The 27,837-nt window shown below is 46.5% G+C and overlaps 1 protein-coding gene across 1 annotated transcript in view; it reads left to right on the forward strand.

Moving 5' to 3' along the window:
* The window catches only part of LOC120032675 (VPS10 domain-containing receptor SorCS3-like), a 228,475-nt gene that overhangs the window by 104,827 nt on the left and 95,811 nt on the right, over window positions 1–27,837 (forward strand). The window contains exons 3-4 of the mRNA XM_038978873.1: window positions 4,203–4,302; window positions 9,096–9,254. Of these exons, the coding sequence (XP_038834801.1) occupies window positions 4,203–4,302; window positions 9,096–9,254 (259 nt within the window). The remainder of the gene's footprint in view (window positions 1–4,202; window positions 4,303–9,095; window positions 9,255–27,837) is intronic.

Genomic DNA, 27,837 nt, shown 5'->3' on the forward strand with positions numbered 1-27,837 from the left:
AGACGTTGTGTTCTGACCCCTTTAAGACTGGATGCCTGGGCTTCGTCTACGTTCAGAATAATGTTTAAGCATGTCAATCAGAGGAAAGATCTTGTTTTGACCCTGAAGGCTTGATCTTGACTCGGGGTCTTCAGCTAAGAACTTTCCTGTTTTCTCTCTTCTCTCTCACAGTTGCAATGTCAGGTAAAGTTGTTCCTTTTTGTTTACCCCACTTCTGACACCAACAACCCAACTATGTAAAAGTTTTGGGCCCCGGTAGAATTTTTGGATAAGGTTTTTTGCCCTGGCTAGTGTGTCTGGTGTCTTAGTTATGCTAGCATCCAGTTACTATCTCTTTGGTTTGGTCAGCGGCAAGCCAAGTCAGCTTCAAGAGACAGAGAGAGACCTCAGTCTGTGAGCTAGCTATGCAAGATAGATCACCAACCTTTAGTTTCGCTGCTGGAACAATACAGGAATAGGACCTCTGAGTCAGTTGCGCTCCTGAACGCCCCAGTCTTTTTCTCTTCTGTTTTGTGTGTTACGACAGACTGAGATGATTTGGTTTTGGAGTTTGGTCCCACTCTCGCTTTGAAGTACTGAGCTTTTTCCTCTCTCCCCAGAGCTTGGTCTCCAAACAATGCCTCTGCACACCAACCACTTAATTGTTCTGCTTTACAAACAGCCATCTGGCAAAGCCTCACAACAATGCCTAATGCGATTTGTGGTCACTGATTTTTTTTTACTGTTCATATGATGTTCATGAAGGAACATGCACATTGTTTCCCCCCTCCATCTCACACCTCTGTGAAATTGATTTGGTTATGAAAAAGCTCCTCACTTTGTGTCAGGGAAGATGGAACCTGGTCAAAACACTGGGGGATTTGATTTCCGGGAAGAAACATCCGGGATTCTGTTATTTCCCTGGACTGTTACAGTATATGTACATGTTACATGTTCAGCAATCTGCAGTATGAGGTACATGGTTTTAGTGTGTACGAATAATCTCTACATGAATCTTCAAACAAGATTTAGCCTCACTCTGTCTTACATTTTTACTGTATTTTACCCCTCAGTGTTTACTTTAACACAACAATATTACTTAGTTCTTAGACACTAATCTCTTTCACTGTCGGTATATTGTATTCTGAAGCAACTGCCTTTCATTGCCTGGAAAAGAAAGTTCTTGGATTGAAGCTCCTGGTAAATGAGAGTTTAACTCTAGGATATGAGAGAAGTTTTCTCTTGCCTCAAAGGGTGTACAATTGGAATGGATGATTAAACTGCTTCAAGCACTCTTATTTACCTTGAATAACTGACTTCTTTGCTATAGTGAAAGCATTTCATCACTAATATCCACACTACCTCAAGGTTTCTTCCTCGATGCAGGCAGACACAACAACAGCAGACAGTGTAAATAGTGCAGTACCTAACCCCCTCTCTGATAGTCAAGTAATATTTCAGACTGATGCTATCTTCCATCAGCATGCCAAAACCCCATTAGTTTCAGATGCCTTGGGAAGCGTTGTGATATTTCATAAACTGCTACTCCAACAGCAAGAGCGAGTATTAGCTCTCTATTGTGCTGCTGAAGAAACTTCAGCTATGTTTCGCTCAGAATTGAAATTCTGAAGGCAAATGAAGTTTCGTCTTTTTCTCAGAATCTCCCTTCACTTGCAACACTGCTTCTGTTTCTCTCTGTCTCACTCTCCCTCAAGACATTGTATCCAGACCAGAACCTAAACACCAGATAAACAACCGTCTCGGTGGACAGGGGCTGATGAGGAAAAAAGTATTGAATAGAAAACAAGGAAGGAAGAGAAGTGCCTATTGTATGGCGGTGTAGCCAGGTTTCAACACCGCAATTGAATGCTAATTATGACTACAGCTTCCTTCCCCACAGACACTCATGAATATGTATGTCATTCTAGGTTTTGGATTATCAAAAAAAGGCACCTTGGAAATCAGGCTATCTGAAAGAGGCATATGCGTTTTGGTTTGGAGGTTTGATTGAATGCATTTCTGTCTGATTGTACAGTCTGTCCGTGACACTCTCACACCAGAGCCTTAGTACTTGAGGATAGAACTAAGTGGTGAAAAGTAAAATGGATGCAAAGCCTACATACAATACCACACAGAAGCCTGCTATCTCTTCAATTTATACTTGACAAGAAACTCAGGCAGACAGCATTCTGTGTCTTTGCTGTAATGTCCCTGCCTGCCGCGGACATGAGAAGACTCTAACAATATAACGCAGCCATTGGGAGCTTCCTAGTGCTCGGAGGCCCATTCCACATAATATTTCCCTCTCCAATCAGTCATCGCCCCATTCATTTCTCTGACTCTTAAAAAAAAAAAAATCCTGTCGAAGCTGTCAGCACGCCCTCATGCAGTGTCTTTCTCTCTCGTTATTCTACTTTGTAATCATCGTGACCGTCTCTCCCCGGCACTCAGGAAAGAACTGGAATGAAGAAAGATCTTATTGTAATATAAACCGAAACTCTATTACTGGCAGAGCTGCACAACTCTCTGCCGACTACGCTATCAGGAGAGAGAAAACCTGAAGAGCTATAAAATAAGAATTCTTTCCCATTCGTCTTTCCTCACTCATACTGTAAATTGCACCGCACATCCGAAGGGGGTTAATGCTGAGTGGGTGTGGACTTTTCGCAGTCTTCAGATTGAAATAATTAGGTAATCACAGGGACATGGTAGCTATTCTTAGGCTCATGTGAACATGCACACACAATCGGTGCGAAAGTGTAGCCTGTCTATACAGCCATAAACGGTGATGCATTTTCAAAACACAAGATAGGCTACATAAATAAACTGTGTTTTACACCTGCATTTTGAGCTGAAAGTCATTCATGTTAGCAGCCAATATCAGCTAGGGATATATAGTGTCACTTCCCTGGTGTCCAGAGCAAGCAAAATCATACGGCCTATTTTTAATGGAGGTTGCAGGATCAGATGGAAAGCATGTTCTGTCTGCACCATTCCATCACTTTGGAGGGCAGCATGCTTGCAGAGTGCTTGTTGTCAGCCGGGTAGCCCTGTTCTTCCTCACAAATGTCATAATAAATTGAGCATAATACGTTAAATCTTCATCCCATAATATTGAAAGCAGTGCAATGTTACAGCTGTTAATCTTTAGACATACACTGAGTATATAAAACATGAAAAACAACTGCTTCTTCCATTACATAGATTGACCAGGTGAATCCAGGTGAAATCTATGATCCCTTATTGATGTCACTTGTTAAATCCACTTCAATCAGTGTAGATGAAGGGGAGGAGACAGGTTGAAAAAGGATTGTTAAGCCATGAGACAATTGAGATGGTGTATGTGTGTTATTCAGATGGTGAATATAGTAGTAGGACACAGACGCACCGGTTTGTGTCGAAAACTGCAACGCTGCTTGGTTTTTCAGGCTCAACAGTTTCCAGGGTGTATCAAGAATGGTCCATCACCCAAAGGACATCCAGTCAACTTGACACAACTGTGGGATTCATTGGAGTCAACATGGGCCAGCATCCCAATGGAACGCTTTCGACACCTTGTAGAATCCATGCCCCAACAAATTGAGGCTGTTTAGAGGGGGAGGGCAACTCAATATTAGGAAGGCATTCCTAATGTTTGGTAAACTCTGTTTATAGCCAATAGGCACCCAAACTTGGCCTTTCTGAAATATGAAATTAGATCAATCAAATCACCACGTAGCCTGTTCTGGAAAAGATGAGTTAGTAGTAAATCTCTAAACTGTATTTTATATGGATGATAAACATAGATCTACTCTGTTTTAATCAGGGAAAATTTGAATAAATTATACAAGTTATTTTTTATCACTAATTTGGATATGTGTGCCCACCTTTTTGCTCCAATTCTGATGACTGGTGATTGGTCAACAATCAAGACATGCAACCTTTTGGTTTTGAAGCATGGATGAGCATTTAAAGATGACTTGCAGGATTCAGAACGACAAAATGTGTATAAAACCAACAAAAAATTGGGTGGGGGGGGGGAATTCTACTATCACTGAAAGTGCACTTTGGAGACTGGAAAGGCAAAGGGGAATGTGCTCTGCACAGGTAGAGATGTGGTTGTGGTTGTAAGCAGGTGTTGGTACATAACCACTGTCTATAAGTCTGTATGTCTGTCTGTCTATACATTGAACTGCCTGTGTCTGTATTTCTCTCAGTCTAAACACATTTTTTTTCATTTACAGATCAACAGACTATGGCTCCACCTATGAGAGGATGAATGACAAAGTGGGATCTAAGACAGTGCTGAGTTACCTGTATGTCTGTCCATCCAACAAGAGAAAGGTAAGACAAACTTCAAAAAAGTGATTTTCAATAACACAATAATGACTAAGACTTAGAAGAACGTAATTACATTTAGTTGAGTTAACTAGAACTGAATTGTTCATTGTCCATTCTCTGCTGCCGCTATTTGCTCTTTCTGATCAAATCAAATGTTAACTCGAAGTGAAGGTTAGACGGTAGACTCAAATAAATATGGTTTGAATAAATATTTTCTTTCATGCTTTTAATTGTTTTTGTAGTTCGTGAAATAACCAAAGTTTAATGACCATATTTAGCTCACATTGCCTTAAGCTGGCAGTTTGCCTGGACTTAGAAAGTCAATTCAAGATTGCTACCAAGAAACACTTACTCATACTGTAGTTATAGCCTCAGGACATTTACTATGACACAACACAAAGAACAAAAATACCTGTTAGAAAGACAAAACGTATTCAAGAAAGAATCTTGTTGGTTTGTAGATAAATGCTGAAGCAAAACTAATTGAAAAAAGTAGTTTTGCTTCAGCATTTATCTACAAACCAACAAGATTCTTTCTTGAATATCTTCTCTGAGCAAAATACATTTTTACTCTGGGAAGCAGACCATCTATTCCACATTATAACACAGGTGTCTCAGTCTCTCCTGAAAACTTTCTAAGGGTCATGTTAAGGTCCCTCACTAGCAAACCGTCCATGAATAAACTTTTCTCTGTTGGTAATGTGAAGGGTAAAGGGCCCCAGCTGGCTTTCTGGGCCTCCTGAAGAGAGTCAAATCAGTCCATAGATCACTAGCGCTGACCCTGAAAATCCCTCTATGGAAAGAGAGGGTTTGTGGGATACCGAGCTGATGGACTTAACCCAGGTCAGCCTTGAACTCAGTAATACCTAGGTCTGACCCTGTGACTATTTTCCCACTGGCCGGCCGGACTTAGCGATAGACCCTATAGTCTAGTTGAAGGTTGAGTATGCCCATTCAGCACATTTCCCAGGTATAGGGATAAAGGCTAACCAAGCCAAAGACACACGATATACGTGGACAGGCAACAGATTTGCTGCAAGGGCCTTATCATCTCCCTTTTATGGTGATAGACCAAGGATCTTGTAGTTTTCTCCACCCAAGTTAGGGAACTACATTGTAGTAGAAGCTAGTCACGAGATCCTATGATGTCCAGATGCTCTCGTTAGGGCCACGTTTTGTAGACAACCACTATTGACCTCTGGCTTCAACCGACCCACAATCCTCCTCACCTTATCTTTTATCTCATTATGGATGGATGAGCCCAACTCTCTACTGGATAAGCTGGGATGTTTTCTCCTCATTGCATTCCAGTGGCCATGCATAACATGTGTGTGTAGCATGGGGAAAACACGGCGAGGATTATGTCTATATCTGTTGAGATGAGGCAGTAATGACCCTTAAATCACCATGACAATATATTTGTGTATTTAATGCCTCAAAGGTGTTTTTTCTCCCACGTGAATATTACAATATTACAATATTACAATCGATTGGTTTCCACACAACAGTATTCTGTTAACGTCACCGACTATATTCTCACATGATGTCTAAAGGAAAAAAGACAGAGGCTTGACCTTTCAAGGAGCAGATAATAGATTTGAATGATGGTGGTGACATTTATCTTCAAGCTTGTGAAGAAAACACCCATCATGAATTGCCCTTACGCATGTTCAGCCTTATTTCGAGGTCTTCTGCACAGTTTGACTCACAGCCACTGATAATAATGAAGAGTCTAGCATTCTAGACGTATGCATAGAATGAATAGACATAGAATGAATAGACATTATATTTCTATGGTTGTATCTAGAGTGATATCCCAATTCACCAGAATTTAGCCTTTTTATACCTTCCCAACAGACTGCTCACTCGCAGATAGGCCGCAATTGATCTGTGTTTGACAAGATTATTCTGCTGTGAGAAATCCTATCCTCTGCTCCGCCCCTTGTTTGTGGTCAGCAGATGGCTCAAGCACCGTCCAACAGCAGGCTTCAGCCCCTCAGACAACACAGCAATGACTATCGCACTTCTCGCTTGATGATTAGCTGGCCTCCCACCAACTAGCTGAACATCAGCAGATAACATGCCGAGGTTATCCCTCCAACCTGTATTGATCTAAGCTTAGTTACTAACCTCACTCCTCTTTGTTCCCAGGAGATCAGTTGACATGTGGATGTGGAGCGAAATGTTAATTACCTGCCGATGGTATATTTGATGATGTGAAAGTTATTGACGATGATGTGAGCTGTTACGTAACCTCCCCTCGTGGAACTTAGTGCCTGTCAAAACTGATTCAGGAACAGATGGACATGCCCATATCCATATGGATCCACATAAACAATCTCAGAAGGAAATTAATTCAATCTACTGAGAGATGGGTTACGAGAATGCTTTTAGTCCAGTTATGGTATTTGTCCAATACATTTTTCTACATTTTGTAAGAGAAATTATGTTTAAATAAGGTTTATTCTTGAATATGTCACATGGCAAATAATATTTACCGTGCAGGAAGTTAAATCAGGTTGGTTTAAGATGAATCATCTTTGGCCGTTAATACATTTCCAGACTCGAATTCCTTTTATTCTCAACATATAAAGTGTAATATTACACCTTCCATTAAATGCAGCAGTGATACAGGGGATATACAGAGTACAGCTATACACACACAGCTATACAACAAGCCCTCAATAGAGATATGTCTTAATATGAAGTGTATTACAGTAAATATAAAGGAAGCCTGGTTGAAAAGGACTCGCCTAAATTATTATTAGAGAGCTGAGAAACATTCAGTGTCTCCCTGTTCAGTGGTAAAGAAACACTGATTCAACTAGATCCTTCAAGGACTTCTGGCATTTGTACTTTCCCCTCTAAGTGGTGAGACAGAGAGAAAGGTCCTGACAGAACAATCAGAAATACAAGGTGAAATGCAATTTCCACTCATAATAAATGCTGTCGTTTAATACGATATTATGAAAAATGATTAGACCTGACGTTAGAAACTATTTAATTACATGTGGCAAGGCCCTAAGACACTGGGGGAAATAGACGGGGCCCTTCGCAGTCCCTCGTCCCTCAGTGAGGGCAATGATAATGGCAAAATTCGAAGGTGAGGCGAACAACAAAAATCGAAGAAACATATATTTTTTAAGAAAAAACCTGGCACAGAGTCCGCAGTCTGTTTATTGGCTTTAATGAAAAACAATTTATCTAAATCACTACCAGGTAGGATTCCTAGTTAAAGCTGGGTAAAGAGGGTTGGGGAGGGTTCCTAGTTAAAGCTGGGGAAAGAGGGGTGGGAAGGATTCTTAGTTAAAGCTGGATAAAGAGGGTTGGGGAGGGTTCCTAGTTAAAGCTGGGGAAAGACGGTGGTATTTTTGTCAGTGACAAATGCACTGCTGTTTTTTCCAATTCAAATCTGTTGCAGGGAAAGAAAACACAGTTGTTTGGGCTGTGACACTATCCAAGTCACGCTTTTCCCTTCTCCTTTTTCTGTCTGGGTTTAGTAGTTAATTATCATTAAAGCCAGGTGTCAGGTTAATGTCTTATTGCATTAAATCACAAAGAGAAAGCATATTTGAGCTATGTGTCTTATTAATCAACATGTCTATGGATTCATTTGAGAAAAAAGGCCCTGGTTCTATATAGTGGAAATGCATTTTTAGGGATATTTCTGTGTTTTGAGAGTAATGAACTGTAATGAAAATGTCTGCTTTACTTCCCCCACAAATAAATCATATTATACCAAGATATACTGTAGATAGTAGACAAATAAGGTCAGATTTTGTTACAATGTAGTATTTCATATTATATATATCATACAGGCTTCCAAACAAAGGGCTTCATCTTAATTAAGTTGTGTCAATGTTGTGTACTTTTACAGTATCTTTGATTTTAAAGTATGAACATGTACTGTAATTTACATAATTATACCTAATACCTACATTTGTGTTCCTATTATAATTTTAGTTTTACAGATCTTGCTCTGTTATCGCTTTCACGAGAGGCTCATTTCCAACAAACATTTACATTTCACTGAATTTATGACGAAATGAAAGTAGAGACTGTATAATTCCTAGCATGGAATTAGAATTTGCGCCACTGTGGTAACATTTAGCATTCCACAAAGACATGATTCTTAATTGCACAAATATTTGTTCTTTCTCATCACAGATGTAGATATTGTTCCAAACAAATTGCATTGCCTAGACATGTAGTCACGCTTGGTAAACGCCAAGTTGTGGAGTTCTCTCTTGCTTCACAGCTGTGTTACAGAATACCATAGCACAGCAGCCTATTGATCTACAATATATTCTTAAAACTTTATTCTTAAAACTTATCCTATTCTTTAACATAGCAACGTATTGTTGTAGTTGTATTGTGGCCCCTCATGGTTGACTTATATGTCCACAGGGGTATTCTGAACCACCACTATCTCATTAAAGGGAATGTATCTGGAGAGGGGTGACTGGAAGCCAAAGTGCACCAAAGAGCAGACCTGTGCGTGCACTGGAAGAGGCCAAAAAACCATGGCAACAGAGCGCGAGAGGCACATTTGTAAAATGAAGTCCAAAACAATGTGAAGGTGTTAGCGCTAGTAACAGCATGATGCATGCCAACCACTAGACCTGGAGTGCTGACATGGTGACCCCTTCTATCTCTCTCTTTCTCTCTCTCTCTCTCTATCTTCCCCTCACTCTCTCTCTCATAACTCCCTTTTTTTATCCCTCTCCATCTCCTCCCTCTCACCCTCACCCCTCTTCTCTCTCTCTCCATCCCACCCCCCTCTCCCTCTCTTCCAGATAATGGTGCTGACAGACCCTGAGTTTGAGAGCAGTGTGCTCATCAGCTCGGATGAAGGAGCGAGCTATCAGAAATACCGCCTCAGCTTCTACATCCTAAGCCTTCTGTTCCATCCAACACAGGAGGATTGGGCTCTAGCCTACAGCCACGACCAGAAGGTGAGCTCCATGTCATTTTTTCACCGCAGTTAGTTGTTTTATACAGTATGCTTTGGATTTTGAACAGTGATACACAGTTGGATAAAACTCCAAGCTATACATTTTAATCTTATTTCCATCTCGGTTTCAACGGCGCCATGTTGGTTTATTGAATATTCTTCTGCCATGATTAAATGATTTATTTAGCTGGAAGTTTTGATTAGAATATTGATTATTGTTATCCATTTGATGTTACCTTATTTAATTACCATGGCGATTTATTTAGAGCAATGGAAATATTTGTGTTATAACATGATTCCAACTACACAGTAACTTTACTTGTAACTACAATTGAACATTTACATTTTCATTAGAAAATGTCAGCACTATTGGCCTGCATACCACATACAGCGACTATGCAGTCCTATACACCAGTGCTCTCATCTGTAACCTTCCCTGTACAGTGCTCTCATGTTGAGGAGAGCTCTGTACCCCCCATTCACACACAGGTCACATCCCATATAACCCCCTGTGAAGAAGACCTACCATTATGGCCAATGAGTCTGACCAGGCTACCAAGATGGCTATCACACAGGGGAGTCTGGTTGAGGTGGAGGAGGGAGAATACTGACACCTTGGGTTGCTAACTGACCCCAATATCAGTCATAACAATGAAACCTGGACAGAACCAGAGGTTGTAATTTGTTGCGCTTTCGGTCTGTGATGGCCTTCGTTTTAGAATGCCGTCTATACGAATTTGGAACAGAACCTTTTGGGCTGTTTAATGTAAACTATAGATGTTGGTGATGTTTTGTTTGCATTAAAATGATGAACCATTGTGGACATGGAACTCTCTCAGAAGACATACCTTTGTCGACATGGAACACCCTCAGAAGACATACCTTTGCGAACATGGAACTCTCTCAGAAGACATACCTTTGTCGACATGGAACACCCTCAGAAGACATACCTTTGTGGACATGGAACACCCTCAGAAGAAATACCTTTGCGGACATGGAACACTCTCAGAAGACATTCCTTGTGGACATTGAACACCCTCAGAAGACAAACCTTTGTGGACATGGAACACCCTCAGAAGACAAACCTTTGTGGACATGGAACACCTTCAGAAGACGAACCTTTGTGGACATGGAACACCCTCAGAAGACGAACCTTTGTGGACATGGAACACCCTCAGAAGACATACCTTTGTGGACATGGAACAGAACACCCTCAGAAGACGAACCTTTGTGGACATGGAACACCCTCAGAAGACGAACCTTTGTGGACATGGAACACCCTCAGAAGACGAACCTTTGTGGACATGGAACACCCTCAGAAGACGAACCTTTGTGGACATGGAACACCCTCAGAAGACGAACCTTTGTGGACATGGAACACCCTCAGAAGACGAACATTTGTGGACTTTAAACTCTCTCAGAAGACATACCTTTGTGAACATGGAACACTCTTAGACAACATACGTACAGTTCTAATGAGGTAGGAAGCGAGTGGTGGAAGTCTCAAGGGAGAAGTGAAAAGAACCCTAAAGTCCCCACAATTCAAGTTATTTTCCATTCTTAACATATTGCATCCCGGCTCACACACCTCGTTGGACCTGTGAGACAAAGCCTTGGGTCCCTAATGGTTGTGTGAAGGATATGTTCATCAAAACGTTAACTTGGTGGGACCGTTGAGTTCAACTATTCAGTACACATTGCAATTGTCACGTGTGCTCCCTCTCCGGCCTCTAGGTCACCAGGCTGCTCGCTATGGCGCACACCTGTCACCATCGTTACGCGCACCTGCGCATCATCTGACTCACCTGGACTCCATCACTTCCCTGATTACCTTCCCTAACTCCTTATCTGTCTGTCTGTTAAAAAATATATGTCACTCCCTTTAGTTCCTTCCCCAGGCGTTATGGTTTCTGTTTCATGTCTGTGTATTGTTCTTGTTTCTTATTTTGTATTATGTTGTGTTCATTTATTAAAACACTCACTCCCTGAACTTGCTTCCAGACTCTCAGCGCACATTGTTACAGCAATTACTGTGGTCACTTGGGGATATGGAGTTTTGATTTCATTATTTAGTTAGAAGTGTTAATGAGAGCAGACAATTCACCTCAGAAAAAGCTGCTAGTGTAGATAAAATTACATTTGCACAGACAGACATTAAACATTGATTGTACAAAAAGATCCAGTATATGTCCATTTATCTATTGCCAGTCTATCACAAAGTCTAGCAATATCTAGCCACCTCAGCTCCCTCAGCACTATTATTTTAATACAAGTGTTCTCTGTGTTTAATACCCTTATTCAGGTTTCTGGTGTTCTAATCAATTAGTTTTGGGTATGTCAAGAGGAGAACCCCAGGTGTCTGACATAACTTTGTTTTCCCCAAATAATGTTCCTGTCAGCCCCCTGTAGTCTCCCACTCAGACGCACAATGTCGTCAGTCTGAAGAACGTCAGTCTACCGCATGCTGTACAACAACCAAATCAGATAGTTGACATGTTGGAGATGCATTTATTCACACTTCCTTTCAACCTTTGAAAAAAGTGAGCAAAAACGTTTCACTTCGGAGTTATCAACAGAAACAAGTCACATTTCTTCACACAGTCAAATGAGTTCACAGTGTCCAACGTTCCAAGATAATAGAAAATAATAATAACTCACAACAAGTGAATTTGGATCACCTGCATACTCTATTTGCAGCCTGGTCACCCAATTACATTGCAGGCAACCCAACACATCGCCTAAGCCCCGTTTGGGTTATTTGTAATTCCTTCCACTGGGGGAAATAATCTGTATTGCCAGACAGCGCCGCTAGAATAAAGCCTCAGTGTATCTCAGGTTTATTTGTGACTTCTCCAGTCTCTAACTCACTTGATTGGCCCCTTGTCTGCATTAGGTTTGTTGGCTATTACAGATAGCAGGATTACTGTCATTAGTCAATAGACTATAACTAAATGTTGTTGTGGAGGGGGGTCATCCTGCTGAGGATAAAGCTGGAGAATGTGTTGTGGAGGAGGGTCTTCCTGCTGAGGATAAAGCTGTAGAATGTGTTGTGGAGGAGGGTCTTCCTGCTGAGGATAAAGCTGGAGAATGTGTTGTGGAGGAGGGTCTTCCTGCTGAGGATAAAGCTGGAGAATGTGTTGTGGAGGAGGGTCTTCCTGCTGAGGATAAAGCTGGAGAATGTGTTGTGGAGGAGGGTCTTCCTGCTGAGGATAAAGCTGGAGCATGTGTTTGTGGAGGGGAGTCTTCCTGCTGAGGATAAAGCTGGAGAATGTGTTTGTGGAGGGGAGTCTTCCTGCTGAGGATAAAGCTGGAGAATGTGTTTGTGGAGGGGAGTCTTCCTGCTGAGGATAAAGCTGGAGAAGGTGTTTGTGGAGGAGGGTCTTCCTGCTGAGGATAAAGCTGGAGAATGTGTTTGTGGAGGGGAGTCTTCCTGCTGAGGATAAAGCTGGAGAAGGTGTTTGTGGAGGAGGGTCTTCCTGCTGAGGATAAAGCTGGAGAATGTATTTGTGGAGGGGGATCTTCCTGCTGAGGATAAAGCTGGAGAAGGTGTTTGTGGAGGAGGGTCTTCCTGCTGAGGATAAAGCTGGAGAAGGTGTTTGTGGAGGAGGGGCTTCCTGCTGAGGATAAATCTGGAGAATGTATTTGTGGAGGGGGGTCTTCCTGCTGAGGATAAAGCTGGAGAAGGTGTTTGTGGAGGAGGGTCTTCCTGCTGAGGATAAAGCTGGAGAATGTGTTTGTGGAGGGGAGTCTTCCTGCTGAGGATAAAGCTGGAGAATGTGTTTGTGGAGGGGAGTCTTCCTGCTGAGGATAAAGCTGGAGAAGGTGTTTGTGGAGGGGAGTCTACCTGCTGAGGATAAAGCTGGAGAATGTGTTTGTGGAGGGGGGTCTTCCTGCTGAGGATAAAGCTGGAGAATGTGTTGTGGAGGAGGGTCTTCCTGCTGAGGATAAAGCTGGAGAATGTGTTTGTGGAGGGGAGTCTTCCTGCTGAGGATAAAGCTGGAGAAGGTGTTGTGGAGGGGAGTCTTCCTGCTGGGGATAAAGCTGGAGAATGTGTTTGTGGAGGGGAGTCTTCCTGCTGAGGATAAAGCTGGAGAAGGTGTTGTGGAGGGGAGTCTTCATGCTGAGGATAAAGCTGGAGAATGTGTTGTGGAGGAGGGTCTTCCTGCTGAGGATAAAGCTGGAGAATGTATTTGTGGAGGGGGGTCTTCCTGCTGAGGATAAAGCTGGAGAAGGTGTTTGTGGAGGAGGGTCTTCCTGCTGAGGATAAAGCTGGAGAATGTGTTTGTGGAGGGGAGTCTTCCTGCTGAGGATAAAGCTGGGGAATGTGTTTGTGGAGGGGAGTCTTCCTGCTGAGGATAAAGCTGGAGAAGGTGTTTGTGGAGGGGAGTCTACCTGCTGAGGATAAAGCTGGAGAAGGTGTTTGTGGAGGGGGGTCTTCCTGCTGAGGATAAAGCTGGAGAATGTGTTGTGGAGGAGGGTCTTCCTGCTGAGGATAAAGCTGGAGAATGTGTTTGTGGAGGGGAGTCTTCCTGCTGAGGAAAAAGCTGGAGAATGTGTTTGTGGAGGGGAGTCTTCCTGCTGAGGATAAAGCTGGAGAATGTGTTGTGGAGGAGGGTCTTCCTGCTGAGGATAAAGCTGGAGAATGTGTTTGTGGAGGGGAGTCTACCTGCTGAGGATAAAGCTGGAGAATGTGTTTGTGGAGGGGAGTCTTCCTGCTGAGGATAAAGCTGGAGAAGGTGTTGTGGAGGGGAGTCTTCCTGCTGAGGATAAAGCTGGAGAATGTGTTGTGGAGGAGGGTCTTCCTGCTGAGGATAAAGCTGGAGAATGTGTTTGTGGAAGGGAGTCTACCTGCTGAGGATAAAGCTGGAGAATGTGTTTGTGGAGGGGAGTCTACCTGCTGAGGATAAAGCTGGAGAAGGTGTTTGTGGAGGAGGGTCTTCCTGCTGAGGATAAAGCTGGAGAATGTATTTGTGGAGGGGGGTCTTCCTGCTGAGGATAAAGCTGGAGAAGGTGTTTGTGGAGGAGGGTCCTCCTGCTGAGGATAAAGCTGGAGAATGTGTTGTGGAGGAGGGTCTTCCTGCTGAGGATAAAGCTGGAGAATGTGTTTGTGGAGGGGAGTCTTCCTGCTGAGGATAAAGCTGGAGAAGGTGTTTGTGGAGGAGGGTCTTCCTGCTGAGGATAAAGCTGGAGAATGTATTTGTGGAGGGGGGTCTTCCTGCTGAGGATAAAGCTGGAGAAGGTGTTTGTGGAGGAGGGTCTTCCTGCTAAGGATAAAGCTGGAGAATGTGTTGTGGAGGAGGGTCTTCCTGCTGAGGATAAAGCTGGAGAAGGTGTTTGTGGAGGAGGGTCTTCCTGCTGAGGATAAAGCTGGAGAATGTATTTGTGGAGGGGGGTCTTCCTGCTGAGGATAAAGCTGGAGGAGGTGTTTGTGGAGGAGGGTCTTCCTGCTAAGGATAAAGCTGGAGAATGTGTTTGTGGAGGGGAGTCTTCCTGCTGAGGATAAAGCTGGAGAATGTGTTGTGGAGGGGGGTCTTCCTGCTGAGGATAAAGCTGGAGAATGTGTTTGTGGAGGGGAGTCTTCCTGCTGAGGATAAAGCTGGAGAAGGTGTTTGTGGAGGAGGGTCTTCCTGCTGAGGATAAAGCTGGAGAATGTATTTGTGGAGGGGGGTCTTCCTGCTGAGGATAAAGCTGGAGAAGGTGTTTGTGGAGGAGGGTCTTCCTGCTGAGGATAAAGCTGGAGAATGTGTTGTGGAGGAGGGTCTTCCTGCTGAGGATAAAGCTGGAGAATGTGTTTGTGGAGGGGAGTCTTCCTGCTGAGGATAAAGCTGGAGAAGGTGTTGTGGAGGGGAGTCTTCCTGCTGGGGATAAAGCTGGAGAAGGTGTTGTGGAGGGGAGTCTTCCTGCTGGGGATAAAGCTGAAGAATGTGTTTGTGGAGGGGAGTCTTCCTGCTGAGGATAAAGCTGGAGAAGGTTTTGTGGAGGGGAGTCTTCCTGCTGAGGATAAAGCTGGAGAATGTGTTGTGGAGGAGGGTCTTCCTGCTGAGGATAAAGCTGGAGAATGTGTTTGTGGAGGGGATTCTACCTGCTGAGGATAAAGCTGGAGAATGTGTTTGTGGAGGGGAGTCTACCTGCTGAGGATAAAGCTGGAGAAGGTGTTTGTGGAGGAGGGTCTTCCTGCTGAGGATAAAGCTGGAGAATGTGTTGTGGAGGAGGGTCTTCCTGCTGAGGATAAAGCTGGAGAAGGTGTTTGTGGAGGAGGGTCTTCCTGCTGAGGATAAAGCTGGAGAATGTATTTGTGGAGGGGGGTCTTCCTGCTGAGGATAAAGCTGGAGAAGGTGTTTGTGGAGGAGGGTCTTCCTGCTGAGGATAAAGCTGGAGAATGTGTTTGTGGAGGGGAGTCTTCCTGCTGAGGATAAAGCTGGAGAATGTGTTTGTGGAGGGGAGTCTTCCTGCTGAGGATAAAGCTGGAGAAGGTGTTTGTGGAGGGGAGTCTTCCTGCTGAGGATAAAGCTGGAGAAGGTGTTTGTGGAGGAGGGTCTTCCTGCTGAGGATAAAGCTGGAGAATGTATTTGTGGAGGGGGGTCTTCCTGCTGAGGATAAAGCTGGAGAAGGTGTTTGTGGAGGAGGGTCTTCTTGCTGAGGATAAAGCTGGAGAATGTGTTGTGGAGGAGGGTCTTCCTGCTGAGGATAAAGCTGGAGAAGGTGTTTGTGGAGGAGGATCTTCCTGCTGAGGATAAAGCTGGAGAATGTATTTGTGGAGGGGGGTCTTCCTGCTGAGGATAAAGCTGGAGAAGGTGTTTGTGGAGGAGGGTCTTCCTGCTGAGGATAAAGCTGGAGAATGTGTTTGTGGAGGGGAGTCTTCCTGCTGAGGATAAAGCTGGAGAATGTGTTTGTGGAGGGGAGTCTTCCTGCTGAGGATAAAGCTGGAGAAGGTGTTTGTGGAGGGGAGTCTAACTGCTAAGGATAAAGCTGGAGAATGTGTTTGTGGAGGGGGGTCTTCCTGCTGAGGATAAAGCTGGAGAAGGTGTTTGTGGAGGAGGGTCTTCCTGCTGAGGATAAAGCTGGAGAATGTATTTGTGGAGGGGGGTCTTCCTGCTGAGGATAAAGCTGGAGAAGGTGTTTGTGGAGGAGGGTCTTCCTGCTGAGGATAAAGCTGGAGAATGTGTTGTGGAGGAGGGTCTTCCTGCTGAGGATAAAGCTGGAGAATGTGTTTGTGGAGGGGAGTCTTCCTGCTGAGGATAAAGCTGGAGAAGGTGTTGTGGAGGGGAGTCTTCCTGCTGGGGATAAAGCTGGAGAAGGTGTTGTGGAGGGGAGTCTTCCTGCTGGGGATAAAGCTGAAGAATGTGTTTGTGGAGGGGAGTCTTCCTGCTGAGGATAAAGCTGGAGAAGGTTTTGTGGAGGGGAGTCTTCCTGCTGAGGATAAAGCTGGAGAATGTGTTGTGGAGGAGGGTCTTCCTGCTGAGGATAAAGCTGGAGAATGTGTTTGTGGAGGGGATTCTACCTGCTGAGGATAAAGCTGGAGAATGTGTTTGTGGAGGGGAGTCTACCTGCTGAGGATAAAGCTGGAGAAGGTGTTTGTGGAGGAGGGTCTTCCTGCTGAGGATAAAGCTGGAGAATGTGTTGTGGAGGAGGGTCTTCCTGCTGAGGATAAAGCTGGAGAAGGTGTTTGTGGAGGAGGGTCTTCCTGCTGAGGATAAAGCTGGAGAATGTATTTGTGGAGGGGGGTCTTCCTGCTGAGGATAAAGCTGGAGAAGGTGTTTGTGGAGGAGGGTCTTCCTGCTGAGGATAAAGCTGGAGAATGTGTTTGTGGAGGGGAGTCTTCCTGCTGAGGATAAAGCTGGAGAATGTGTTTGTGGAGGGGAGTCTTCCTGCTGAGGATAAAGCTGGAGAAGGTGTTTGTGGAGGGGAGTCTTCCTGCTGAGGATAAAGCTGGAGAAGGTGTTTGTGGAGGAGGGTCTTCCTGCTGAGGATAAAGCTGGAGAATGTATTTGTGGAGGGGGGTCTTCCTGCTGAGGATAAAGCTGGAGAAGGTGTTTGTGGAGGAGGGTCTTCTTGCTGAGGATAAAGCTGGAGAATGTGTTGTGGAGGAGGGTCTTCCTGCTGAGGATAAAGCTGGAGAAGGTGTTTGTGGAGGAGGATCTTCCTGCTGAGGATAAAGCTGGAGAATGTATTTGTGGAGGGGGGTCTTCCTGCTGAGGATAAAGCTGGAGAAGGTGTTTGTGGAGGAGGGTCTTCCTGCTGAGGATAAAGCTGGAGAATGTGTTTGTGGAGGGGAGTCTTCCTGCTGAGGATAAAGCTGGAGAATGTGTTTGTGGAGGGGAGTCTTCCTGCTGAGGATAAAGCTGGAGAAGGTGTTTGTGGAGGGGAGTCTAACTGCTAAGGATAAAGCTGGAGAATGTGTTTGTGGAGGGGGGTCTTCCTGCTGAGGATAAAGCTGGAGAATGTGTTGTGGAGGAGGGTCTTCCTGCTGAGGATAAAGCTGGAGAATGTGTTTGTGGAGGGGAGTCTTCCTGCTGAGGATAAAGCTGGAGAAGGTGTTGTGGAGGGGAGTCTTCCTGCTGAGGATAAAGCTGGAGAATGTGTTTGTGGAGGGGAGTCTTCCTGCTGAGGATAAAGCTGGAGAAGGTGTTGTGGAGGGGAGTCTTCCTGCTGAGGATAAAGCTGGAGAATGTGTTGTGGAGGAGGGTCTTACTGCTGAGGATAAAGCTGGAGAATGTGTTTGTGGAGGGGAGTCTACCTGCTGAGGATAAAGCTGGAGAATGTGTTTGTGGAGGGGAGTCTACCTGCTGAGGATAAAGCTGGAGAAGGTGTTTGTGGAGGAGGGTCTTCCTGCTGAGGATAAAGCTGGAGAATGTATTTGTGGAGGGGGGTCTTCCTGCTGAGGATAAAGCTGGAGAAGATGTTTGTGGAGGAGGGTCTTCCTGCTGAGGATAAAGCTGGAGAATGTGTTGTGGAGGAGGGTCTTCCTGCTGAGGATAAAGCTGGAGAATATGTTTGTGGAGGGGAGTCTTCCTGCTGAGGATAAAGCTGGAGAAGGTGTTTGTGGAGGAGGGTCTTCCTGCTGAGGATAAAGCTGGAGAATGTATTTGTGGAGGGGGGTCTTCCTGCTGAGGATAAATCTAGAGAAGGTGTTTGTGGAGGAGGGTCTTCCTGCTGAGGATAAAGCTGGAGAAGGTGTTTGTGGAGGGGAGTCTAACTGCTAAGGATAAAGCTGGAGAATGTGTTTGTGGAGGGGGGTCTTCCTGCTGAGGATAAAGCTGGAGAAGGTGTTTGTGGAGGAGGGTCTTCCTGCTGAGGATAAAGCTGGAGAATGTATTTGTGGAGGGGGGTCTTCCTGCTGAGGATAAAGCTGGAGAAGGTGTTTGTGGAGGAGGGTCTTCCTGCTGAGGATAAAGCTGGAGAATGTGTTGTGGAGGAGGGTCTTCCTGCTGAGGATAAAGCTGGAGAATGTGTTTGTGGAGGGGAGTCTTCCTGCTGAGGATAAAGCTGGAGAAGGTGTTGTGGAGGGGAGTCTTCCTGCTGGGGATAAAGCTGGAGAAGGTGTTGTGGAGGGGAGTCTTCCTGCTGGGGATAAAGCTGAAGAATGTGTTTGTGGAGGGGAGTCTTCCTGCTGAGGATAAAGCTGGAGAAGGTTTTGTGGAGGGGAGTCTTCCTGCTGAGGATAAAGCTGGAGAATGTGTTGTGGAGGAGGGTCTTCCTGCTGAGGATAAAGCTGGAGAATGTGTTTGTGGAGGGGATTCTACCTGCTGAGGATAAAGCTGGAGAATGTGTTTGTGGAGGGGAGTCTACCTGCTGAGGATAAAGCTGGAGAAGGTGTTTGTGGAGGAGGGTCTTCCTGCTGAGGATAAAGCTGGAGAATGTGTTGTGGAGGAGGGTCTTCCTGCTGAGGATAAAGCTGGAGAAGGTGTTTGTGGAGGAGGGTCTTCCTGCTGAGGATAAAGCTGGAGAATGTATTTGTGGAGGGGGGTCTTCCTGCTGAGGATAAAGCTGGAGAAGGTGTTTGTGGAGGAGGGTCTTCCTGCTGAGGATAAAGCTGGAGAATGTGTTTGTGGAGGGGAGTCTTCCTGCTGAGGATAAAGCTGGAGAATGTGTTTGTGGAGGGGAGTCTTCCTGCTGAGGATAAAGCTGGAGAAGGTGTTTGTGGAGGGGAGTCTTCCTGCTGAGGATAAAGCTGGAGAAGGTGTTTGTGGAGGAGGGTCTTCCTGCTGAGGATAAAGCTGGAGAATGTATTTGTGGAGGGGGGTCTTCCTGCTGAGGATAAAGCTGGAGAAGGTGTTTGTGGAGGAGGGTCTTCTTGCTGAGGATAAAGCTGGAGAATGTGTTGTGGAGGAGGGTCTTCCTGCTGAGGATAAAGCTGGAGAAGGTGTTTGTGGAGGAGGATCTTCCTGCTGAGGATAAAGCTGGAGAATGTATTTGTGGAGGGGGGTCTTCCTGCTGAGGATAAAGCTGGAGAAGGTGTTTGTGGAGGAGGGTCTTCCTGCTGAGGATAAAGCTGGAGAATGTGTTTGTGGAGGGGAGTCTTCCTGCTGAGGATAAAGCTGGAGAATGTGTTTGTGGAGGGGAGTCTTCCTGCTGAGGATAAAGCTGGAGAAGGTGTTTGTGGAGGGGAGTCTAACTGCTAAGGATAAAGCTGGAGAATGTGTTTGTGGAGGGGGGTCTTCCTGCTGAGGATAAAGCTGGAGAATGTGTTGTGGAGGAGGGTCTTCCTGCTGAGGATAAAGCTGGAGAATGTGTTTGTGGAGGGGAGTCTTCCTGCTGAGGATAAAGCTGGAGAAGGTGTTGTGGAGGGGAGTCTTCCTGCTGAGGATAAAGCTGGAGAATGTGTTTGTGGAGGGGAGTCTTCCTGCTGAGGATAAAGCTGGAGAAGGTGTTGTGGAGGGGAGTCTTCCTGCTGAGGATAAAGCTGGAGAATGTGTTGTGGAGGAGGGTCTTACTGCTGAGGATAAAGCTGGAGAATGTGTTTGTGGAGGGGAGTCTACCTGCTGAGGATAAAGCTGGAGAATGTGTTTGTGGAGGGGAGTCTACCTGCTGAGGATAAAGCTGGAGAAGGTGTTTGTGGAGGAGGGTCTTCCTGCTGAGGATAAAGCTGGAGAATGTATTTGTGGAGGGGGGTCTTCCTGCTGAGGATAAAGCTGGAGAAGATGTTTGTGGAGGAGGGTCTTCCTGCTGAGGATAAAGCTGGAGAATGTGTTGTGGAGGAGGGTCTTCCTGCTGAGGATAAAGCTGGAGAATATGTTTGTGGAGGGGAGTCTTCCTGCTGAGGATAAAGCTGGAGAAGGTGTTTGTGGAGGAGGGTCTTCCTGCTGAGGATAAAGCTGGAGAATGTATTTGTGGAGGGGGGTCTTCCTGCTGAGGATAAATCTAGAGAAGGTGTTTGTGGAGGAGGGTCTTCCTGCTGAGGATAAAGCTGGAGAATGTGTTGTGGAGGAGGGTCTTCCTGCTGAGGATAAAGCTGGAGAATGTGTTGTGGAGGGGGGTCTTCCTGCTGAGGATAAAGCTGGAGAAGGTGTTTGTGGAGGAGGGTCTTCCTGATGAGGATAAAGCTGGAGAATGTATTTGTGGAGGGGGGTCTTCCTGCTGAGGATAAAGCTGGAGAATGTATTTGTGGAGGGGGGTCTTCCTGCTGAGGATAAAGCTGGAGGAGGTGTTTGTGGAGGAGGGTCTTCCTGCTGAGGATAAAGCTGGAGATTGTGTTTGTGGAGGGGAGTCTTCCTGCTGAGGATAAAGCTGGAGAATGTGTTGTGGAGGGGGGTCTTCCTGCTGAGGATAAAGCTGGAGAATGTGTTGTGGAGGAGGGTCTTCCTGCTGAGGATAAAGCTGGAGAATGTATTTGTGGAGGGGGGTCTTCCTGCTGAGAATAAAGCTGGAGAATGTGTTTGTGGAGGGGAGTCTTCCTGCTGAGGATAAAGCTGGAGAAGGTGTTTGTGGAGGAGGGTCTTCCTGCTGAGGATAAAGCTGGAGAATGTATTTGTGGAGGGGGGTCTTCCTGCTGAGGATAAAGCTGGAGAAGGTGTTTGTGGAGGAGGGTCTTCCTGCTGAGGATAAAGCTGGAGAATGTGTTGTGGAGGAGGGTCTTCCTGCTGAGGATAAAGCTGGAGAATGTGTTTGTGGAGGGGAGTCTACCTGCTGAGGATAAAGCTGGAGAATGTGTTTGTGGAGGGGGGTCTTCCTGCTGAGGATAAAGCTGGAGAATGTGTTGTGGAGGAGGGTCTTCCTGCTGAGGATAAAGCTGGAGAATGTGTTTGTGGAGGGGAGTCTTCCTGCTGAGGATAAAGCTGGAGAAGGTGTTGTGGAGGGGAGTCTTCCTGCTGAGGATAAAGCTGGAGAATGTGTTTGTGGAGGGGAGTCTTCCTGCTGAGGATAAAGCTGGAGAAGGTGTTGTGGAGGGGAGTCTTCCTGCTGAGGATAAAGCTGGAGAATGTGTTGTGGAGGAGGGTCTTCCTGCTGAGGATAAAGCTGGAGAATGTGTTTGTGGAGGGGAGTCTACCTGCTGAGGATAAAGCTGGAGAATGTGTTTGTGGAGGGGAGTCTACCTGCTGAGGATAAAGCTGGAGAAGGTGTTTGTGGAGGAGGGTCTTCCTGCTGAGGATAAAGCTGGAGAATGTATTTGTGGAGGGGGGTCTTCCTGCTGAGGATAAAGCTGGAGAAGATGTTTGTGGAGGAGGGTCTTCCTGCTGAGGATAAAGCTGGAGAATGTGTTGTGGAGGAGGGTCTTCCTGCTGAGGATAAAGCTGGAGAATATGTTTGTGGAGGGGAGTCTTCCTGCTGAGGATAAAGCTGGAGAAGGTGTTTGTGGAGGAGGGTCTTCCTGCTGAGGATAAAGCTGGAGAATGTATTTGTGGAGGGGGGTCTTCCTGCTGAGGATAAATCTAGAGAAGGTGTTTGTGGAGGAGGGTCTTCCTGCTGAGGATAAAGCTGGAGAATGTGTTGTGGAGGAGGGTCTTCCTGCTGAGGATAAAGCTGGAGAATGTGTTGTGGAGGGGGGTCTTCCTGCTGAGGATAAAGCTGGAGAAGGTGTTTGTGGAGGAGGGTCTTCCTGATGAGGATAAAGCTGGAGAATGTATTTGTGGAGGGGGGTCTTCCTGCTGAGGATAAAGCTGGAGAATGTATTTGTGGAGGGGGGTCTTCCTGCTGAGGATAAAGCTGGAGGAGGTGTTTGTGGAGGAGGGTCTTCCTGCTGAGGATAAAGCTGGAGATTGTGTTTGTGGAGGGGAGTCTTCCTGCTGAGGATAAAGCTAGAGGATGTGTTGTGGAGGGGGGTCTTCCTGCTGAGGATAAAGCTGGAGAATGTGTTGTGGAGGAGGGTCTTCCTGCTGAGGATAAAGCTGGAGAATGTATTTGTGGAGGGGGGTCTTCCTGCTGAGAATAAAGCTGGAGAATGTGTTTGTGGAGGGGAGTCTTCCTGCTGAGGATAAAGCTGGAGAAGGTGTTTGTGGAGGAGGGTCTTCCTGCTGAGGATAAAGCTGGAGAATGTATTTGTGGAGGGGGGTCTTCCTGCTGAGGATAAAGCTGGAGAAGGTGTTTGTGGAGGAGGGTCTTCCTGCTGAGGATAAAGCTGGAGAATGTGTTGTGGAGGAGGGTCTTCCTGCTGAGGATAAAGCTGGAGAATGTGTTTGTGGAGGGGAGTCTACCTGCTGAGGATAAAGCTGGAGAATGTGTTTGTGGAGGGGGGTCTTCCTGCTGAGGATAAAGCTGGAGAATGTGTTGTGGAGGAGGTCTTCCTGCTGAGGATAAAGCTGGAGAATGTGTTTGTGGAGGGGAGTCTTCCTGCTGAGGATAAGCTGGAGAAGGTGTTGTGGAGGGGAGTCTTCCTGCTGAGGATAAGCTGGAGAATGTGTTTGTGGAGGGGAGTCTTCCTGCTGAGGATAAAGCTGGAGAAGGTGTATGTGGAGGGGAGTCTTCCTGCTGAGGATAAAGCTGGAGAATTTGTTGTGGAGGAGGGTCTTACTGCTGAGGATAAAGCTGGAGAAGTGTGGGAGGGGAGTCTTACTGCTGAGGATAAAGCTGGGAGAATGGTTGTGTGGAGGGGAGTCTACCTGCTGAGATAAAGCTGAGAAGGTGTTTGTGGAGGAGGGTATCCTGTGAGGATAAAGTGGAGAATATTTGTAGAGGGGGGTATTCCTGATGAGGATAAAGGGATGGAGAAGATGTTGTGGAGGAGGGGTCTCCTGCTGAGATAAAGCTGGAAGGTGTTTGTGGAGGGGAGTCTTCATGCTGAGGATAAAGCTGGAGAATGTGTTTGGAGGAGGGTCTTCCTGCTGAGGATAAAGCTGGAGAATGTATTTGTGGAGGGGGTCTTCCTGCTGAGGATAAAGCTGGAGAATGTGTTTGTGGAGGGGGTTCCTGCTGAGGATAAAGCTGGAAAGATGTTTGTGGAGGGGGTCTTCCTGCTGAGGATAAAGCTGGAGATGTGTTGTGTGGAGGAGGGTTTCCTGCTGAGGATAAAGCTGGAGAATATGTTTGTGAGGGGAGTCTTCCTGCTGAGGATAAGCTGGAGAAGGTGTTTGTGGGGGAGGGTCTTCCTGCTGAGGATAAAGCTGAGAATGATTTGTGGAGGGGTCTTCCTGCTGAGGATACTGAGAAGTGTTTGTGGAGGAGGGTCTTCCTGCTGAGGATAAAGCTGGAGAATGTGTTGTGGAGGAGGGTCTTCCTGCTGAGATAAAGCTGGAGAATGTGTTGTGGAGGGGGGTCTTCCTGCTGAGGATAAAGCTGGAGAAGGTGTTTGTGGAGGAGGGTCTTCCTGATGAGGATAAGCTGGAGAGGTATTTGTGGAGGGGGTCTTCCTGCTGAGGATAAAGCTGGAGAATGTTTTGTGAGGGTCTTCCTGCTGAGGATAAAGCTGGAGAGGTGTTTGTGGAGGAGGGTCTTCCTGCTGAGGATAAAGCTGGAGTGTTTGTGGGGAGTCTTCCTGCTGAGGATAAAGCTAGAGATGTGTTGTGGAGGGGGTCTTCCTGCTGAGATAAAGCTGGAGAATGTGTTTGTGAGGGGGTCTTCCTGCTGAGGATAAAGCTGGAGAATGTTATTTGTGGGGGGGGTCTTCCTGCTGAAATAAAGCTGAGAATGTGTTTTGTGCGAGGGGAGGTCTTCCTGCTGAGGATAAAGCTGGAGAAGGTGTTTGTGGAGGAGGGTCTTCCTGCTGAGGATAAAGCTGGAGAATGTTTGTGGAGGGGGTCTTCCTGCTGAGGATAAAGCTGGAGAAGTGTTTGTGGAGGAGGGTCTTCTGCTGAGGATAAGCTGGAGAATGTGTTGTGGAGGAGGGTCTCCTGCTGAGGAAAAGCTGGAGAATTGTTTTGTGAGGGGAGTCTACCTGCTGAGGATAAAGCTGGAGAATGTGTTTGTGGAGGGGGTCTCTGCTGAGGATAAAGCTGGAGAATGTGTTTGGAGGAGGGTCTTCCTGCTGAGGATAAAGCTGGAGAATGTGTTTGTGGAGGGGAGTCTTCCTGCTGAGGATAAAGCTGGAGAAGGTGTTGAGGGAGTCTCTTCCTGCTGAGGATAAAGCTGGAGAATGTGTTTGTGAGGGGAGTCTTCCTGCTGAGGATAAAGCTGGAGAAGGTGTTGTGGAGGGGAGTCTTCCTAATGAGGATAAAGCTGGAGAATGTGTTGTGGAGGAGGGTCTTCCTGCTGAGGATAAAGCTGGAGAATGTGTTTGTGCAGGGGAGTCTACCTGCTGAGGATAAAGCTGGAGAATGTGTTTGTGGAGGGGAGTCTACCTGCTGAGGATAAAGCTGGAGAAGGTGTTTGTGGAGGAGGGTCTTCCTGCTGAGGATAAAGCTGGAGAAGGTGTTTGTGGAGGAGGGTCTTCCTGCTGAGGATAAAGCTGGAGAATGTGTTTGTGGAGGAGGGTCTTCCTGCTGAGGATAAAGCTGGAGAATGTGTTTGTGGAGGGGAGTCTACCTGCTGAGGATAAAGCTGGAGAATGTGTTTGTGGAGGGGGGTCTTCCTGCTGAGGATAAAGCTGGAGAATGTGTTGTGGAGGAGGGTCTTCCTGCTGAGGATAAAGCTGGAGAATGTGTTTGTGGAGGGGAGTCTTCCTGCTGAGGATAAAGCTGGAGAAGGTGTTGTGGAGGGGAGTCTTCCTGCTGAGGATAAAGCTGGAGAATGTGTTTGTGGAGGGGAGTCTTCCTGCTGAGGATAAAGCTGGAGAAGGTGTTGTGGAGGGGAGTCTTCCTAATGAGGATAAAGCTGGAGAATGTGTTGTGGAGGAGGGTCTTCCTGCTGAGGATAAAGCTGGAGAATGTGTTTGTGCAGGGGAGTCTACCTGCTGAGGATAAAGCTGGAGAATGTGTTTGTGGAGGGGAGTCTACCTGCTGAGGATAAAGCTGGAGAAGGTGTTTGTGGAGGAGGGTCTTCCTGCTGAGGATAAAGCTGGAGAATGTATTTGTGGAGGGGGGTCTTCCTGCTGAGGATAAAGCTGGAGAAGATGTTTGTGGAGGAGGGTCTTCCTGCTGAGGATAAAGCTGGAGAATGTGTTGTGGAGGAGGGTCTTCCTGCTGAGGATAAAGCTGGAGAATATGTTTGTGGAGGGGAGTCTTCCTGCTGAGGATAAAGCTGGAGAAGGTGTTTGTGGAGGAGGGTCTTCCTGCTGAGGATAAAGCTGGAGAATGTATTTGTGGAGGGGGGTCTTCCTGCTGAGGATAAAGCTGGAGAAGATGTTTGTGGAGGAGGGTCTTCCTGCTGAGGATAAATCTGGAGAATGTGTTGTGGAGGAGGGTCTTCCTGCTGAGGATAAAGCTGGAGAATGTGTTGTGGAGGGGGGTCTTCCTGCTGAGGATAAAGCTGGAGAAGGTGTTTGTGGAGGAGGGTCTTCCTGCTGAGGATAAAGCTGGAGAATGTATTTGTGGAGGGGGGTCTTCCTGCTGAGGATAAAGCTGGAGAATGTATTTGTGGAGGGGGGTCTTCCTGCTGAGGATAAAGCTGGAGGAGGTGTTTGTGGAGGAGGGTCTTCCTGCTGAGGATAAAGCTGGAGAATGTGTTTGTGGAGGGGAGTCTTCCTGCTGAGGATAAAGCTGGAGAATGTGTTGTGGAGGGGGGTCTTCCTGCTGAGGATAAAGCTGGAGAATGTGTTGTGGAGGAGGGTCTTCCTGCTGAGGATAAAGCTGGAGAATGTATTTGTGGAGGGGGGTCTTCCTGCTGAGAATAAAGCTGGAGAATGTGTTTGTGGAGGGGAGTCTTCCTGCTGAGGATAAAGCTGGAGAAGGTGTTTGTGGAGGAGGGTCTTCCTGCTGAGGATAAAGCTGGAGAATGTATTTGTGGAGGGGGGTCTTCCTGCTGAGGATAAAGCTGGAGAAGGTGTTTGTGGAGGAGGGTCTTCCTGCTGAGGATAAAGCTGGAGAATGTGTTGTGGAGGAGGGTCTTCCTGCTGAGGATAAAGCTGGAGAATGTGTTTGTGGAGGGGAGTCTACCTGCTGAGGATAAAGCTGGAGAATGTGTTTGTGGAGGGGGGTCTTCCTGCTGAGGATAAAGCTGGAGAATGTGTTGTGGAGGAGGGTCTTCCTGCTGAGGATAAAGCTGGAGAATGTGTTTGTGGAGGGGAGTCTTCCTGCTGAGGATAAAGCTGGAGAAGGTGTTGTGGAGGGGAGTCTTCCTGCTGGGGATAAAGCTGGAGAATGTGTTTGTGGAGGGGAGTCTACCTGCTGAGGATAAAGCTGGAGAATGTGTTTGTGGAGGGGAGTCTACCTGCTGAGGATAAAGCTGGAGAAAGTGTTTGTGGAGGAGGGTCTTCCTGCTGAGGATAAAGCTGGAGAATGTATTTGTGGAGGGGGGTCTTCTTGCTGAGGATAAAGCTGGAGAAGATGTTTGTGGAGGAGGGTCTTCCTGCTGAGGATAAAGCTGGAGAATGTGTTGTGGAGGAGGGTCTTCCTGCTGAGGATAAAGCTGGAGAATATGTTTGTGGAGGGGAGTCTTCCTGCTGAGGATAAAGCTGGAGAAGGTGTTTGTGGAGGAGGGTCTTCCTGCTGAGGATAAAGCTGGCGAATGTATTTGTGGAGGGGGGTCTTCCTGCTGAGGATAAAGCTGGAGAAGGTGTTTGTGGAGGAGGGTCTTCCTGCTGAGGATAAAGCTGGAGAATGTGTTGTGGAGGAGGGTCTTCCTGCTGAGGATAAAGCTGGAGAATGTGTTGTGGAGGGGGGTCTTCCTGCTGAGGATAAAGCTGGAGAAGGTGTTTGTGGAGGAGGGTCTTCCTGCTGAGGATAAAGCTGGAGAATGTATTAGTGGAGGGGGGTCTTCCTGCTGAGGATAAAGCTGGAGAATGTATTTGTGGAGGGGGGTCTTCCTGCTGAGGATAAAGCTGGAGGAGGTGTTTGTGGAGGAGGGTCTTCCTGCTGAGGATAAAGCTGGAGAATGTGTTTGTGGAGGGGAGTCTTCCTGCTGAGGATAAAGCTGGAGAATGTGTTTGTGGAGGGGGGTCTTCCTGCTGAGGATAAAGCTGGAGAATGTGTTGTGGAGGAGGGTCTTCCTGCTGAGGATAAAGCTGGAGAATGTATTTGTGGAGGGGGGTCTTCCTGCTGAGAATAAAGCTGGAGAATGTGTTTGTGGAGGGGAGTCTTCCTGCTGAGGATAAAGCTGGAGAAGGTGTTTGTGGAGGA

Source organism: Salvelinus namaycush, chromosome 39, assembly GCF_016432855.1.
Source record: "Salvelinus namaycush isolate Seneca chromosome 39, SaNama_1.0, whole genome shotgun sequence".
In the NCBI taxonomy this organism is placed as follows: Eukaryota; Metazoa; Chordata; class Actinopteri; order Salmoniformes; family Salmonidae; genus Salvelinus; species Salvelinus namaycush.